This window comes from Propithecus coquereli, unplaced genomic scaffold (assembly GCF_000956105.1).
Source record: "Propithecus coquereli isolate 6110/MARCELLA unplaced genomic scaffold, Pcoq_1.0 Scaffold128, whole genome shotgun sequence".
In the NCBI taxonomy this organism is placed as follows: domain Eukaryota; kingdom Metazoa; phylum Chordata; class Mammalia; order Primates; family Indriidae; genus Propithecus; species Propithecus coquereli.
Genome location: NW_012136969.1, coordinates 2,801,639 through 2,819,373, shown reverse-complemented (window position 1 = coordinate 2,819,373; position 17,735 = coordinate 2,801,639). Strand labels below are relative to the sequence as shown.

General features: G+C 44.1%; 2 protein-coding genes across 2 annotated transcripts in view; one reads left to right on the top strand and one right to left on the bottom strand.

Moving 5' to 3' along the window:
- The window catches only part of TEX10 (testis expressed 10), a 44,267-nt gene extending 41,703 nt beyond the window's left edge, over positions 1 to 2,564 (top strand). Inside the window, exons 13-14 of the mRNA XM_012638270.1 lie at positions 733 to 1,029; positions 2,345 to 2,564. Of these exons, the coding sequence (XP_012493724.1) occupies positions 733 to 1,029; positions 2,345 to 2,458 (411 nt within the window). The 3' untranslated portion in view covers positions 2,459 to 2,564. The remainder of the gene's footprint in view (positions 1 to 732; positions 1,030 to 2,344) is intronic.
- Positions 2,565 to 3,584: 1,020 nt separating this feature from the next.
- The window catches only part of INVS (inversin), a 161,632-nt gene continuing 147,481 nt past the window's right edge, over positions 3,585 to 17,735 (bottom strand). Inside the window, exons 13-16 of the mRNA XM_012638269.1 lie at positions 12,752 to 13,469; positions 7,867 to 8,096; positions 7,075 to 7,149; positions 3,585 to 3,901 (exon numbers count right to left, since the gene is read on the bottom strand). Of these exons, the coding sequence (XP_012493723.1) occupies positions 3,750 to 3,901; positions 7,075 to 7,149; positions 7,867 to 8,096; positions 12,752 to 13,469 (1,175 nt within the window). The 3' untranslated portion in view covers positions 3,585 to 3,749. The remainder of the gene's footprint in view (positions 3,902 to 7,074; positions 7,150 to 7,866; positions 8,097 to 12,751; positions 13,470 to 17,735) is intronic.

The following is a 17,735-nucleotide window of genomic DNA, read 5'->3' as shown; positions in this document are numbered from 1 at the left end:
GAATAAAGCCTCTTTAAGTAAGAGGATCTGGCCGGCCTAGAATGGATTCATTATTCACCTTAGATGCAGTTACTATATGTGACGTCATGAAGGTTGGTCATATGGTAAAAGGGCTGCTCCCTCGGGACCTGGTAGTAGTTAAGTTCTCTTAGAAAGATTTGGGTACTGGAAGTTCTCTTAGAAAGATTATGTGCTCCTGTTACATAAACTGCAACAGACTGGTCAGAGTTTTTAGCAGTTACAATACTCTCCCTCCAAATGAGTATTTCTAGAATGTGGGTAGGCTAGCTCTGAAGTTTACCCTTCTCTACTGTAAAAATTTTTGTTTCTGCTCTATAAAGATCCTAAGAGAATGGTGTTAATTGAAATTTGGATTTACCATGACCTAGTAAGGGTGCAGTAATAGTCCCCTTATTGGCTATTTTCTGAAATCCATTCTTGCTCCTGGTGAGGACATCTTTCTCTTTGCAGACAATGTCCAGTGGTGATGAATAACGGGTATGCATGTGTAGATCATTCTGTTTCTGGCTGCTTCTGTGTTATATGTGATCACTAGAGCTTCAAGACTGTCTTATTAAGCCTGGGGAATGTGCTGATGGCTAGGCTTCCTAAACCCATAAATAGGGTAGAGCAGCCAGTTCTTCATTGGATTTGCTTATTTAGTTTTGATGAACCCAGTTCTTGTTAGTTATGGGTTTGTGGTGTTTTGTCAAAAAACATGTTTTTTAAAAGGACATTTCAGTTTGGGGGAATGTGGAAAGGTGGATTTTTCCTCTATGTGTTGGCTCACTGACTCATTTCTGTCTCCATTATTACAGGGATAAGCTCTGGGGGGTCTGTGTCTCCATCCTGACCCTCCTGCCTCGAGTCCTCAGGTTGATGCTGCAGAGCCTGCGGGTGAACAGAGTTGGGCCTGAGGAGCTTCCTGTGGTGGGCCAGCTGCTCCGCCTGCTACTCCAGCACGCACCCCTCAGGACTCACATGCTGACCAATGCGATCTTGGTGCAGCAGATCATTAAGAATATCACGGTAAGAAGCATGGCAGTAGGGGCTTTGTACTATTAGTGTAAGAGTGGATTCATGAGAGGGGAATGAGGGCGGTGCTTTTGCGAGGGTAGAGTTCCTGAGCATTCCTGACTCCTGGAATTAAGCCCAGTGTGGTGATTGCTTGGGGCTTCTGTCTGGGACCTGACTGTGACTTCACAAGGGGGATGTCTCAGATTTCAGAATCAATAATAAAAGCCTTAAAATACTCGAACTGAATGAAGGTGGCACCAGGCAGCTTAGTTTGAAAAGGTGTGGGCATCAGAGTCATTCCTACCTAGACTATGATACAGACTCTATTGATTAACTGTGATCGCTTGGTGAGGTTTTTATTTTCCTTTCTTACCTATCCACGCTTGTTTTCCTATCTGTAAAAATGGGAATAATGCTAACTTTATTGAGTTTTGGTGACCATTACGTGAGATTGTCCAAGTAAAGATTTTAGTGTACCTGACATTTGTTAAATGCTCAGTAATTGTTAGCTATCATTAAGGAAATTATTTAGCAGGAATAAACTTCAGGCCAATTTCTAGTCATTTAGTTCACTGGAAAGTAAGAGAAAGAAGAAGGAAGTTGCAGATTTCAGCTTTGTCTGATGGTTGGCTTTCTGCCTTTGGCTGTGTGTTTGAGGGCAGCTCTGATGTCTCGGATTCCTTTGGTGTTTTTGGTGTGGGAGGGTTAAAGAGGTATTTTGTATAGGTGTTTGATTTCAGGGGTTATTCATTGAGGTATGTAGTAATAGTTTGGAGTAATAGAGCTTTTACATGCATGTTACAGAGGTGCTCATTCTGAATATTCTTAGTAGCTTTCGTAGAAGTCATGGAAGTGGCAGTGGAATCATTCAGAATTAGTAGAAGGGAAGAAAAATCAAGAACTTGGATTATTCTCAGTTTGGAGAATAAGCCCACCTCCATAAAGACGAGATTGACAGAAATTGTCAGTCGCCCAGTAGAACCATTCTCAGTTGATGTTAGTGTAAAGATCATGAGATACTAGAATGCCAAGGGGAGGGATCAGGGGTGTGTAGGGATGGTCAATGGTGACATTTCATTACTCGTCTCCTGGGCAGAGGAGAATAGACTCAAGAATCCGGTAGCACTTGAGGATGTAGCTAGGAATTTTCACCACCTGTGGGAATGCCCAGTTAATAGTTCCCCTTCTCCAGGCAGACTTCCCGTGGTGATTTACAGATGTGGATAGTGTGGCCAATGCTCTGAGAAATGTTTGGGTGTGAAAAATACCGTCAGGTAGCATAGCGATTTTGGTACAGTTCTCAAGTTACTCTTGTTTTTCTTTCCAGACGTTGAGGAGTGGAGGTGTTCAGGAGCAGTGGCTCACAGACCTACATTACTGCTTCAACATGCACATCACTGGGCATCCCCAGGGGCCCAGTGCACTGAGCACAGTGTATTGAAGAGGCCATGGTACCTCCTGGTTGAAATTGTTTATTCACTTCTATCTTATTTTGAAGAAAGATTGATGTAATAAATGTTTGTCATTAAAGCTGAACTTTTAAAGAAGTTTGTGAATTTTCCGTTGAACTGAAGTAGGAAAATAACACTTGGGTGTTTCCACTCATGCACAGCCTGGCTTCCTGGACTCACAACACATGGTATGTGTGACTGGTGGTAGAACATTCTCATTTCATAGGTGCTAGGTATTAGAAAATACAGAATGATACTGTGGTACCTTCCGTTAGTTATCGAGAAATCAGCCGAGTCTTTGTAATCTCATCTAGACAAACTTCATTCTTTGTGTTTTAATAATGATGAAAATAATATTAAAATTTAATTAGCAAACTGAAAATCAAGGAACCTTACTTAAGTGTTCACTTCACTGCGTCCCGTCTCTTACTGACAGCACAGGAGTGGCACTGGTCTTAAGAAAATGGAAGCAACCCTGAAAATACTTGTAAGCCACATCACTGTGCCTCCTGTTTATACTCTCCCACAGCAGCCTTTTCCTTACTAATGTGAAAGAGCCCAGAATCACAGGATTTTATTTAAACTAGGTGTTCTTAGAGAATTAGAATGTGTGTAGTTAGCACAATCTTCCCTGCCAGCAGGAACAGCATTTTTGTGAAGATTGCTCACTTGTACAAGTTGGTCAGAAAATGTAAGTGGAACACTGAGGCCTGAGCTGGCACAAAGCCACATGAACACTACCTGACTGATTCCTTGATACTGTGACACTGCTGTTGGTGCTCAGCAGTGAGAAAGCCATTCAGAGGACATGGCAGCAACCTGTGGCCTTCAGAGGCTAATATGGGAATGATAATGTGTAAAGAACCAAAAGAATACACTCATGGTCTTATGGACAATTTCTAAATGGAAACACGGGGTCACGATTCTGATCTAAAATTTAATACTGATAATGTTGAAGGCACAGTGAGGATGTGTCTGATGAAGTCTGTCCAGGAAAGTAGTGAGATGAAGGCTGCCGTGGGACAGGCTCCCCAGCTCATTTAGGTTCATCACTTCAGACAAGAAACCAGGCCTGCACCAGCTAGCCGGCAGAAATCCCAACCCAGAAACTGCTTTAGTGCTTATGTTCTGATGGTTTCCAAAACAGTACTACGTAAAAGCAGAAAGAAAATACTCTAACATTTTGAGTTACCGCATTTGTAGGCTAATAAGGCTTCAGGCATAGATACTAAAGTTTTCCCAAGATGTAAAAGATAATCAGCGGAGAATCAGAACTCTGCACTATCTATTCCAGCTCCCTCGAACACGGTCTTCCTCCACAGGCAGTCGGAGTTTTGTTTTGTTTTTTGATTGAGTAGCTGATTGCAGGTTATAAGAAAAGTTCTTTGATCTTCCACTGTTTTCAAGGAGATGTATACACTGCAAGTTGCTCACTGTTAAAAACAAATACCAGATATTCAGGTTATTAATTTTAATGCTGAAGGGAAGAGTTCATTGGTGGTGAGGGAAAAGGATTTAGGTTTGAGCTATCCCTGGAGTGATGGGCTAGTTTACTATAGAAGCAGGATAACTTATTAATCTTGCATTTTCTATAATCTCAAAGATACGGGAAATCTTTTCAAGGCACAAATTTGGGAGAGGGTGGGGGTTTGAGCTGGGACTGGAACCCAGGTCTTCAGTCTTCAGTCTGCCTGGAATAACTAATATATCTTTCTGTGTTCTCTCTCACATAACAACATATAAACATGTAACACATCTTTTAACTCTCTTGTTCCACATACTTTGCAGTAGTCCATTCCAGAAAATGTTTGTTTGAAAACTATTCAGATCCTCAAGAAAGATATTGATAGAATATCAAACTTAAAATGGATTTTTGAGGTCTTTTTATGACCTGAATTAACAAATTTTTAGGCTGCCATAGTCAGAAAACATTAGTGATGTACTTTTAACAAATGAGGGATACTGAGGCTCCAAATGGTTGAGAGACCTTGCTGAAGACACTGCTATAGTTTGCTTCTTTCTGTGGAGCATATAAACAAAATATTAAAAGTTGAGTAGTTTTAAAAAGCAACAAACATAATATGTCTTAATTTTTCTTTCCTGGTTCAACAAAATTATTTTAAGGTGAACTGTTTTTGAAACTTGGGCATGTTTTTGGCTTCACTGTATCTTGAATTGGGTTGTGTACCCCTTTGCAGGTGGGCAGGAATATAGTAGATTCATACAGAGGATGCCATTACTAATAATCACTTGAGTTGTGGTTATTTCATTCACTGAAATGGAATTTTAAAGGGAATTCTTTTATTTAAAGAGATGGGCCAGGCATGTGTGTATCAATAAAAGTCTTTGCTGATACTCTTGGTGGGCGGTCTGCAGGGCAGATGAAGACTGACGTGAGCAGGGATTGATTGTTTCACTGTCTCCCAAATGCATGTAGAGAAACGGTGCAAGGAGGCTGTCATTTTACTATATCCATGTCACTTTGTTTCTTCCTTTTTATTAATATTTTACTCATTTATTTAAGACTGAGTCTTGCTCTGTTACCTGGGCAAGAGTGCGGTGTCATTATTATAGCTCACGGCAACCTCAAAACTCCTGGACTCAAGTGATCCTCCTGTCTCAGCCTCCTGACTGGGACTACAGGCATGTACCACCACGTCTGGCTAATTTTCTATTTTTTGTAGCGACAGGGTCTTTCTCTTTCTTGCTCAGGCTGGTTTCAAACTCCTGGCCTCACGTGGTCCTCCCACTTCTGCCTCCCAAAGTGCTAGGATTACAGGCATGAGCCACTGCACCTGGCCTGTTTCTTCCTTTTTAAATAGTAAAGGTACTATTAAAGACTTGGGGGGGGTCTCCCCAAGTTGGAGGGTAGGAGCAACAATAATTCATTTATCAAATATTTGAGCATCTATAACATGTCAAGCAGTTTTCTAAAACTGAATAAAACTGACCAAAATCAGAAAGTCCTTAACCCTATGGAATTCTTAAGGCAAAAAATGAAAAAGTTTTTCATTCAAACTAAAGACCAAAGTTAATGCTCTCTTGTTGGTTCAGTTTGAGTCCACATCTCCTGTGTGTGTCCCAGTCGTGCCCATCTCATAGAAACTACTACAATTACAGACATGGTGTCTGTAACACCATGAGGCTTCCACTAAACTGGACCTAGCAGCTCTGTCTGACCAGCTTTATTAACTGGTTAATGCATAATGGGTGGGGTTGGGCCTAACAAAACCTTGTGTCCCTCTAAGTTTGGAGTTAGGAAAAGATTCTCTTTATTTTGTCCTTATCCAATTTCAAACCTTTCAAACTAGTCAGAAATACATGTAGGACAAACAAGTTGCTTGGTTCATAGGAAGTGCTAAAAAACCATAAAGTATTTCTTCGAATTTTTTTACTCTGTCCCCGCCAAGTCCCTAAACTAAAAACCTTTTAAGCCCCCAAAAAACCTCCATTTTAAAAAACCATGGTAGTCCTTGATTTGTTTTTTTCTTAAGACAAAGTGAAAAATGATCTGATTACTTAATTTATACTAGTATTTGATTATCAAAATGCCACTTCTCTAGTAGTTATATCTGATAGTTCTGTTTTTGAAACTGTTCTTCACTTCACTCAAGTATAATGAAAGATTCCCCCCCATAGAACTGTGGGCCTTAATTCCTTTGAAAGTTTCTAACCACCCCACCCACTACTCCCTGATCAGCCTGCCTGTATGACATGAGTTGCCCAACTCTAGGTAAAGATTTGGCAGTAATTACTCTGTCCCCCACCTCCAGCTTTTTCTCCCCATCAAAAACTAAATGAATGTTAAAGTTCATGCTGACAGTCATTGTTCACCTTCCCAGCTGCACTCTGTTCCTGCAGGAGGGCTGTGTGGATGAGGGAGGGCGGGGGCAGCGTGTTGCCATAGCCACCCACGAGAAACACCGGACCTGGCATTAGCTGCTGACAGCACTGAACTTATCACCCATATTAAATGCCGGCGTGAATGAAGAGGGCTAAGTAAAACACTCCTGTCTTGTGGTTGAAAAGAAAGTTCCCTGAGCTTCTCCTACATGAGTGAAAGTACACAGTTGATCCTGAGCTGGACATGGTATCAGTGTCCTGTTCATGGTGTTCTTCCCATCTCGGGGAAGGAGATGGAGGACCTTAATGTGACACCAAAAAGGGAAAACGGTTCCCAAAGTATTCCGGTGAAGGAGGACAGCATTTACACTTTTCCTTCATGTGAACAAGTATGTAAAAGTGATAGTAACAGCTCCCATTTATATCTTATGCCAGAGGTGATGTTAATAATAATAAATAGCTTTTGGTTGTGAAGATAATTTGCCTCTGATGGAGACAGCTGTTGACTGCAGTAATGATCCCATGAAAGGAGGATACAAAACACATGCAGGCCTGAAATAACATGACCACTGGAAAACCCTGGCCATCCCTGTTCTGGATGAAACAAAAAAGGAAAACACTTCCCCATGTTCTCCCACTTCTCTAGTAGTTCTATCGGACAGTTCTGTTTTTGAAACTATTCTTTAATTCACTCAAGCATAATGAAAGTTTTTTTTTTTTTTTTCCCCCTGCACTGCTTTGCCAAGTGCAGTGGCTGCCTTACCTGAATTGAGACGCAGCACAGAGGGGGCTTTTGCAGATCTTGGGGGATGATGTACTTTCCCTTCTTGAGAACAACCTGAAATTAACCAACTGTCATTTATCTTTGACCAGTGACAGCTGTGGCCTGACCAAGTTTTAAATTCCTTATTAAGGTAAAGGCTTGAGCATGCAGGTGTCTGCCAAGATAAATTAGGTATGATGTAGAACCACGCAGGCCCAGAGCAGAGTCCTGTGATTTTGCTGCCTGGACAGCTCAGCTTTTTTCTGGTGGGGAGCTAGCCAGGCTTGTTCTCTATTTTATTTGGATGGGCTCTTTCCAGAGATAAAAATGTTTCAATTCACACCAGTTAATCTGCTGAACAAGTATTTACTATAGTGCTTGGGTCTGGGGCATTCCCACAGAAGGGCAACCCTGTACTCTGTTAGCACAGGAAGGGTCAAAGTGAGGCAGGCAGAGTCTAGCCAAGTCTAGACTCCCCGATGGGCGAAGCAGAGGTGTGGAGAGGTCTAATGGTGAGGCTTTCAGTCATGGAGCCCAGTGGAGAATCTCTTGGCTGGAATGCTCTCGGGGCTGAGATGCCAGAATGCCTCACAAAAGTAGGATTCTGACCCAGGACTGGTGGAAGGGAGGCACTAAATGGTACTGAGAATTCTCTTGATGCTTGAAAGCAGAATAAGAAAGTTTGTATCTTAATGGAGGTTTGTGCAGTATAATTAAGCCCCATCTCAGACTCTGCTTTGGCACCCTCTGGGGTGCCTGTTATAAACTACAAAGTGCCCAGAGGATAATTACCGTAGATTTGCTTGAGCACCGAGTGCTTGGTCGACTTTGTGCCTGAGGTGCCCTTGGATGGACTCTTGGGGGCCCTGCTTACTGCGATGGTCTTTGGGAGCTTTAGTTCCAGTTCCTTCCTCCAAACCTGGAGGAGCAACACTGTACATTCTCGGTTCCATCTGTCCACGTTGCCAGCTCCAAGCCGCTTCATATGCAGAAGGTAGGACAGGTGCTTCCTGAGCTGGTAGCTGGTGGGGTCAGAGCAGAGCAAAGGCTTTGAGATCACAATACTGAGAGAACTAAATTTCCTTAGGGTTCCCAGAAGTTATGGGAATAGTATTTGCTGAACTGGGAGGTTCATTAAAGTTCCCATTCCTAATATTAGTGGCAGCATGTCGAATGTTGAATTTTGTCTTTTCCATCATCAAATACTTCCTGAACTAGGGCTCAGATGAGTCTTTGCCCTCACGGAGCTCACACAGTAGTGGGACAGGCGGATGTGTAACAAGTGCAGTATGAGAAGTACTGTCCAAGAGCAAGGACCTCTAGCGGGTGTGGGGACAGATGCAGGACTGACAGTTTGTGGTGGTTCGGTAAGGCTTTACAGGCTAATATCTGCGCTGGATTTGAAAGGATGCATAGGAGCTCACCAGGCAGAGAAGTGCATTCTACACAGCAGAATTGGCACAAACAGAGACGTGGGCATTTGTGCAAGAAAGTCAGTAATGCAGTGTGGCGGAAGCATTGTGTATTTGGCGAGGGAAGGAGGCTACACTGTGGAAGGAGCCCACGTTTGTTGAGGGCCTGCTATATACCAGGTACTTTCCCTGTGAAGCAGAAGGTCACACAGCTTGAGCCGGGAGAAACCACCATTCAAATCCAGGGCTGTCTGGCCCAACAGCCAAACACCGCTGAGGACTTTGGTATGCATTCTGCACGTGATGGGACCCACCGAGTATTTTAAGAAGACAGGCAAAGAAAGGTAAGAGTTGTGCTTTCCTAAGACCATTCTGCTAGGGGGTGGGGCTTGGAGTGGGAGAGGGACAGGGGGACGATGGCTGTGTTTACGTCTAGGACTTACTTGGTGCTTACTATTGAACACAACTGTTTTGAAGCCTCCAAAGGAAAGCTGCATCAGTGTTCAGTGTCTGCAGCAGTATTTACTCCTGGTGAGCCTACAGGTAGCTGTAGAGACCAACCAGCCCCATCCCTGATTTTACAATACACTAAACGAGAATTGTTGTCCTGAGTCTGCTAAAAGCTCCTTGCAGTGCATGGTGTGGCCTCTCCCCAAAGGCTGGTTCCAGTCACCCTGTATGTTCCTTCTGTTTCCTGGAGAGTGACACACCACGGCATCCCTCTACTACAACATGTGCCGCATTTCCGAAAAGCGAGGGTGATGAGGCACTGCTGCTCCATAATTCAGTTTCTCCCGTTTGAGATGCCGACTGTCTTCCCTCTGCTCTTATGGGCAGCGAGTTCACGGGGAAGCCCAAGTATTGGCCAAAGCTGTTAGTAGTTTCAGCTGTCAGTGGGCACAGCTTCCACCGAATCAACTCTGGTACTAAGACTGTGAGTCTGCGTCCGGGGACACAGTGGTCCTCGTGGTGACAGTAACAGCCATTCTCCTGTTCCCAAGGAGAACACACACTCCCTGGCTTGCTGAGAATCTTCACTTGTCCACTAGTTCCTTTCCTCCAGGGCTCTCCATGGCCCAGCCTACCCTTGCTTACCCCCAGAACATGCTGGAGAAGCGCTGCCAGGAAGGCAGCTTTTGCTTGTTCAGGTGAAGCTGAAGGGCTTTGCACAGCAACTGCCTTAACCATGGCAACCTTCCAGCCCAGCTTGTCCAGCATCTGGTTTCAGTCTTTACAACAGTCAAGTTCTTAACTGGTAATAAGACTCACACTTAATGTTAAGACCAGGTTTCATTTTCTCAGTGCCCAAGGCTCGGTCTGCACACCCCTCCCTGCTTACTTTCTAGCTTCCTTTCTCCACCCTCAGCATGCCCCTGGAACTACAGCCTGCATTTACTGAGCGCTTAGGTGTCAAGCCCTGTCCGCTACCCCTCCCCTCCTGCTCCTTAGGTTTGGTGTCAGGCACACTGTTCCAGGACAACACTTTAGACTCCTGTAGTTAAAATGTAACAGAATCAGTGAAAGTATTTTTACTGTCACCAAACGTGGCTTTCCACAATGCGCAGCATCCCACGAGCTGTCTGGGAGTGGATGTCCCCAGGCCTCAGAATTGCACAATGGCACAGCCAGAGGGGCCTGCAGTGCTGCCTTCCCAGGTGGGTACGTTAGACCATGAGCCCACTGTTCTTGAGGGGGACGACGGAAGGCTCACTGGCTCCTCTGGACACTCACTGACAGCACCTGTCAGCTTCCAACTCTTCAAAGGAGTCAAAGAACAGACGGGCAGAAGGAGACATTGCAGCTAGGGAGCAGCTGTGGGGCCCGACGTGACCACCGTTGCTGGCCTGCTCGGATCCCAGGTTTCAGCCAAAAGACTTAACAGAAGTTCCTCTGGACAGCAGCCAGCGCGTGTCCTAGCATAAGTCCCCAAGGAAGGGGAGCAATGGCCACTTCCATCTGTGGCTCCAGAGGCATGTCTCGGCGCACAACCAGCGTGGCGCTCACTAGCTCTGCAACATAGGGAAGTTGCTTAACTTCTCTGTGCCCCAGTGTCCTTATCTGTGGAATGGGGGTAACAGCAATACCTACCTCTCAGGGTTATTGTGGCAATTAAATGACTTAATAATGTATGTAAAACTACTTCAAACAGTTTCTGGCACAAGCACCCAATACATGCTAACTGCCCGTATTAACAATGGCAGTAACGACATCACCCCTCCCGGTGGCTGCCTCGGCGCGTGTGAGCACCATCCGGCCTGCTCTCAGGCCCGCCTCCGCCTGTGTCATCTTGACCACGGCAAAGACTAACTTCACTCATAATGTAAGAGGAGGCCCTTGGATTCGACTCAAAGGTTCAAGTGCTGGATCTGCGCCATAAGCACAAGTCATTTTTCCTCTCCTGTCTGAAAAATGGGGGGATAGTGATCGCTGTCATGCTGGATTCCTGATGGGGCTGGGAGATCCAATGAGATCAGGCACGAGAGAGGACTTTGTCAGTGGCTGAGAGCTTGAACAGACACAAGGACACAGGGGTTGGGGACTGCAGCTTTACAGCAAAGGCTGGGCAATTACTAACCAGATCGCGTGGCTCTGGGTTAGGCAGTCTTTGGCATGATATTCCCTGAGGCCTCTCCCTGGACCTCCAAAGGATCTACCTTGCTCTCTCTTCTCTGCCAGTGTCAGTGTTCTCTCAGTCCCTTTTTTCTTTTTCTCCTGATGGGCCTTGATACTCGGCATGCTTGGGCTCACAGTGATTTGCTTGCCTGTCCCCTCTCAGTCTGCCTCTCCCCAGTGATAGAGGCCACATAACTCCTTCCTGTCGGCCACGGGTTTGGCCTTTCCCTGGGTACCGTCATCAGTGTCAGCCCTAATCTAGATTTAGGCCCTAGTAAACCTACAAGCATGAAGGAGATTATGAGATACGTGAAAACTGGTAGCAAAGGACTCCTCTCATCCTCCCTTAATTACTCCCTAGAGGTATTTGTCTCTACCATACATGGTCAGTCTTTTAGGACAGCCTCCACCCCACTGCCAGCACCTGCTCCATGTTTTGAGCTCAGGTAGGCTTATGTAATAAATTTTGGTCAACTCAATCCATTATATCCAGGTCTTGGTTTAGGTATTTTTTTTTTTTAATTTTTATTTTAAAGACGGAGTCTCACTCTTGCTCAGGCTGGTCTCCAAGTCCTGAGCTCAAAGGATCCACCTGCCTCGGCCTCCCACAGTGCTAGGATTACAGGCGTGAGCCACCACACCTGGCCTGGTTTAGATATTTGGAATATGACTAATTCCTGGGTACTAAAGACATAAAAAGAAAAAAAATGTCTTCTGTGTGTAGTACTTTACAAATTATGAAGCATGCACTATTATCTCATTTTAACAACCTGTCATATAAACAGGACAGGTGCAACAAGGGTTAAATCTGTTTTATAGATGAGGAAACTGAGGACGAGAGAGGCCAAGTGATTTGCCCAAAGTCTCATAACCTGTTAGAGCTTCACCTGAACCTCAGGCTTCACGGTTACAAACCCAGGGCTTTTTCCTTTACACCAGAGGTCCCCAACCTTTTCGGCACCAGGGACCAGTTTCATGGAAGAAAATTTTTCCACGGACTGCAGGGAGTGGTTTCAGGATGATTCAAGCACATTCCATTTATTGGGCAGTAAAACCTCTCTGCTAATGATAATCTTTATATGCAGCCATTCCCAAGCACTAGCATCACCACCTCAGTTCCACCTCAGATCATCAGGCATTAGATTCTCATAAGAAGCGTGCAACCTGGATCCCTCGCATGTGCAGTTTACAGTAGGGTTGCACGCTTCTTATGAGAATCTAATGCCGCTGCTGATCTGACAGGAGGCAGAGGTCAGATGGCGATGCCAGCGATGGGGACCGATGGTAAATACAGATGAAGCTTCCCTCGCTTGCCCGCTGCTCACCTCCAGCTGTGAGGCCCAGTTCCTAACAGGCCACAGACTGGTACTGGTCCACGGCCCATGGGTTGGGGATCACAGCTTTACACCATGCTATCCTGGATACTTTCCCATCTTTCTGGGCAAAAGCATCTTCCAAGTAGCTCATACAATCTAAATTACTAATATTAAGATCTATACATGTGTGAATTTCATGAGCAGGCTCCATGAAATTGGCCTTGTCATGCCACCACATAGAATTCACTGGGAAAACATCGAAGAGCACAGGTGTCATGCCAGGGGTATCAGGAACAACCAAAGAACCAAAGATGATACAGCACCTCATTTTCCTACCTTCGCCAGGCACGCTGGATGACTGCTGCTGCCTTGTTCTTTTTGCGAAACAGCTCTTTCCTACTTCTTTCTCTCTGGATTATCTGCAGTCGGAGCTCTACGGGGAGAAGGTCAATATTCACATTCTGCCCAGAGGGGGGACCAGGTGCCGGATCAGTCTCCTGAGATACCTGAACGTCCTCATAAAGGATAGATGTCCCCATCGTCCTGGCTCCTGACCTCAACTCCTCTGTGCTCTGTGGCACATCTGAATAGACCCCTCCTGTGAGCTTGGCCTGTGTCACTTTGCTTCTTGGTGTGCGATGGTGGAGAGGATTCTGCCCAGCATGGACCACCTCTCCCCTGGCACTGCCGGGCCGGCTGGAACCAGCCGGGGAGCACCTTCCTCCTTTGAGCTCTTGAATGCGCCTTTTCTGGGGGGCACATTTGGCTGTGGGTGCTGTGTCATGCCACCTCCTGGGCTTCCGGTGGCTGTCCTGCTGTGGGAGGCTTGTACCTGCCCGATGGGGGTCCTCTCCTTTCTCATCAGGCCTAGCCCCCCTAATGCAGGGGGGCTGCTTCAAGAAGCCTTTCCCCTTGTCACACCGCTGATCACCAGCTGTCTCACCTCTGGACTTCTCAACAGAGGGGACTCCTGGATGCCTGTTTCCATCACTGCCTTCACTGGGTCTGAAGTGGACACAGGCAGATTGGCCTTTAGAATGTTCTCTGGATGTTTCTTGGGGAAACAAAGAAAAAGCGGAAGAATATTTATTTTCTAAAACTTGCACAGTAGGACAATTTGTTCACATAAAATATTCAGGCTTAGCCTATAGTATCACATGATAGTGGCAATTAACCTGGAAGCCTTTCACTATGAGTACCTAGAAATGCTGACTAAAATACAATGGACATCCTTTTAAAAGCACCATCATGCTTTTAAGAAAATAAAGGAACTATCTGGAGGCCAAAAACAAAGAGAAAACTGAAAATTAAAGCAATATGTATGTGAGCTAATCCAACAACTTTCTAGGCATGGAGTAGTATTTGAGTGGGCAATGGATGGTCTTATTAAATATCTGGTTATGTTTCAACATCCAAATAAGAACAGAAAATGAGGCCTTGCAGGCAGAAAGTTAACTGGACCCAAGACTCTACATGAAGCCAGGATTCTTCAAGGGATATATCTTTGGAAAATGATAATCTAGACAAAAAATCTGCTTTCCAGCACTGGGAGATGACAAGGAAGTTCATCTCAGCCTGGGTCTGGATGGGGTACAGAGTCTCTCACAGTGATCTTTCTAAAGATTATGTCTCCTTCCATCTCCCTATTGAAACAATGAGGTTAATTATAATAACAGTTCACATTTACAGAGTGCTTTAGGCACTGTCCTTAAATCTTTACATGGGCTATTTCACTGAGGTTCACAATTTTCTAAGGCAGGCATTATTATCTCTTTTTTTATAAGTAAAGAAATTGAGGCCTGGAGAGGTTAAGTAACTTGCTCAAAATTACACAACTAGTAAGTGGTAGAATCTAAATATGAACTTAGGCTGTGTGATTCCAAAGCTTGTGCATTTAACCAATATGCTTTGCACACATTATAAACAACAAAAAGGAAGAATTATTATAAGGGAGAAGAAAAAAATCAGTTGACTTGCTAAGAGACCTTAGACAAGTCCCCCTTTCCGGTCCTCAGTTTCTTGACTTGTTTTGAGGAGGCTGCATTAGATGCTCTCCAAAGACCTCAAGCTTTAACCTTCTCTATGAGACAGAATGAGAGAGAAAAAGAAGGGGTCAGTATTTCCTGTCTCTGGGTTCTTGCTGGGGTGTTCATCGAGTAGACACTGCCTGATCACTGATCAGTTGAAAGCTCTAACTCTTCTTTATGTGGCCAAACACAAAATGGCTTGTGGTGTCCTTTGCCCAAAGATGTTGGGGTTTCCTAAGGATATCATGCTAGTGAGGCTCTATGGTCAGTCATGATTCCTAGAAGTGCTTCCCTATTTTCCAGCTCTTGGGCAGGTGAATGAGGAAAAGGCTGCCCACAAAACTGGAGCTCCCTCTCCTTACATCTAAAGCAGTCTCCCTGGCCTCCTTTCTTTCAGCTGTCCCCAAACGCTGGATGCTCAGCTTCTGTTTCCATATTAGAATCTGACTCTTCACAAAGGTCTCTTATTCAGGACACCACTTCCCGGCCTCAAATGAGTGAGAAGCTCCCCTGTCTCAGAGTTGTTCTAGAACAGTAACCTACAAAATTTTTTGACAATGTCCTATACCAAGACATAAATCTTACATTGTGGTACAATTTACTCATATGCATGCATGGGCACACACACATGTATATATACGTAGATATAACTGAAACAGAGTGTACTACTCTTATAATGTACAATGTACTTTTGTATTTTCTTTTGTAGTCTATACCATAAAAAATATGCTGGTTAAAGCCACTAAATTCATTTGATGAGCCACACATAGCTTGAAAATCATTGTAAAACCATGCACTAGGATCACCTTGAGGAGGTCTTATTACTATCAGAGTAATTAAAGGAAAAAAGGACTGGTTATTAGACACTGAAAGAGCATGGATTTTTTAGGATGTGAGGCTACTCCATTAGAATGTGATCATGTCCACAGTAGATCTGACTGCCTTGCAGTGTAACCTGTCTCAGGGTGTTTTATAATAAGGCTAACATGAACCACAATCACCTTGTGTAGCTGTAAGAAGTCTGAAGTTACTAGGCTCCCCTTCTCTCTGTTAGGTAGGGCACTGAATTAGGGGAATTATTAGCATTGCACGTTTGAAGTTACAGTGATTATATGTAATTCTTGGGGTACAGAGTAAACTCCAAGTCAATCTAACCTTTAATGGGTGATTTCTAAGAGAATTCAGGTCAAGAATATTTACCTATGTACCCAATGTGTGCTCACTGCTGTAGGAAAGAAGCTGATGGTATGGTCCTTAGCCTTAATTGATAATTCAGTATAGCTGGCACATAGTGTGGGCTCAAAAATATATCTGCAGGATAAATATATACATAACTGATTTAGTGAATTGTGCAGAAGCAAATCTTTGCCATAAAATGGTATTCTGTTAAAGAAAACATGAGTATACCCAATAAATACTTTTCATCTTGTGGTTAATGAACTGTCTTTCATCTGTGAATCTCCAGCACCTAGCTAGTACCATGTAACTATAAATTCAACAAATACTTTCTTATGTGCCAGACACCTACAAGGTGCTAGAGATACAGAAGAGACACATTGCCTCTCATGATAGATTAATTGCCAAAGATTCCTCCTATCCTAATACATACATACTTTTGTAATGTAATATTGCCACATCTTCCATCCGGAGGTGGAGTCTATTTCTCTACTTCCTTAAATCTGGGCTGCCATTGCAACTTGCTCTGATCAAAAGAATATGGTAGAAGTGATATCAAAGTTCTGGAGTCCCAGAACTGGCCTCAAGATGTCTTGCAGCCTCTGCCTTTTCTCTCTTAGAGCACTGCTCTGAGAACAGTATGTGAGGAAGATGGCCTACTGGAGAATGCAAGGCCACACAGAGGAGAATGGAGGCACCTCCGCCAACAGACAGCACCACTTGCCAGACTTATAAAGCAGGCCATTTAGGGCTTTCCAGCCCAGTCAGCCTTCTAGTAGCCACACAAGCTCAGGTCACCCAGCAGAGGAACTGCCCAGCCAACTCACAAGAACTGTGAGAAATAAACTGTTATTGTTTTAAGCCACTTACTTTTGGGGGTAGTTTGTTATGTCATAAGACATAGCCAACACAGAAACTGATAACTAAAAAAGAGAGGTGCTGTCCTAACAAAAATCTAAAACTTGTGGCATGACTTTGGGACTGGTTGGTGAACCATGAAGAGACTGTTGGTGAAGGTGGGAAGAGCAGAGAAGAAATTGCTGTTGGAGTCTACAGAAAGGTGAGCCTTGTTATTCATTGACAGAATAACTGGCAAAATTGTCACCTGCAGTAACATAGAATATAGAAGATACCTAATGAACATGTGTATATGGCTCAGGAGATTTCCAGGTGGAATGCTGAAGAAAACAATTGCTTTTTAAGCTGCATATGACAAGGTATGGGGAGAAAGTAAGAAAATAAAGAACTAATTTGTAACCAGAATTTAGAGGAAGCATAAAGATCCAGGATGTGCTGGGTTAGAAAATAAAACTGTAAACATTTTTATTCTTTCTAGCCAGCAAGAGTCTCATTGTAAGATATGGCCTCAAAACAAAAAAATCAAATCAACAGTATGGCTGTATGACACCCTTTATTAAGAGCTCAAAAATATTTAAGGTGGTGCATAGTGGGCCCTCTGAGCTAGACAAAAGAATTTCTAAGAATTTCGAGGACATTTTCTCACAAAGTCTGAGTCACTCAAATTAAAGAAAAGTTTGTTTGAAAAATAATTATGGATGTGGTTTTTGGAACATGGAATGAACCCAGCTGGATTCACAGGAAACCTGTGAGCTTTTTGAGATAATTGTATCACTGAGAGTATCTCAAGCCTAAACTGGTGAGGCTTTTGAAACAAAAAGAAGCCTCTGGGTCCCCAGTGTACTACAGTCAGGAACAGATGAAGAAAGCTACTCGGCTGCAAACAGGGCCCATTTCTTATGGAAAAGGAAGGACTTCTCAGAGAGCAGAGCCAAGAATCCAGGTGGCAGAACCAAGAGCCAGGGAGAATAATAGAATAGGAAGCCACACAGGAGTAAAACGAGAGACCCTAATCAAGGAACATTCCATATCTCAGAGTAGGGGCCCTGGCAATGTGTGACCAGCTGGCTTTCAGAATTGCTATGTGCCTCCTATTACACCCCTTTTTGGAACAGGAGAGTCTACTGTGGTTATTCCGTTCCTGTCTCACACTGCTTGCTGACTGCGTGGGTGTTGATAATGTATATTTTTGGTTGAGTGGTCTCTGAATCAGATAAAGTCCCACCTGGGGAACCTGAACCACATCTGGACCTGATACA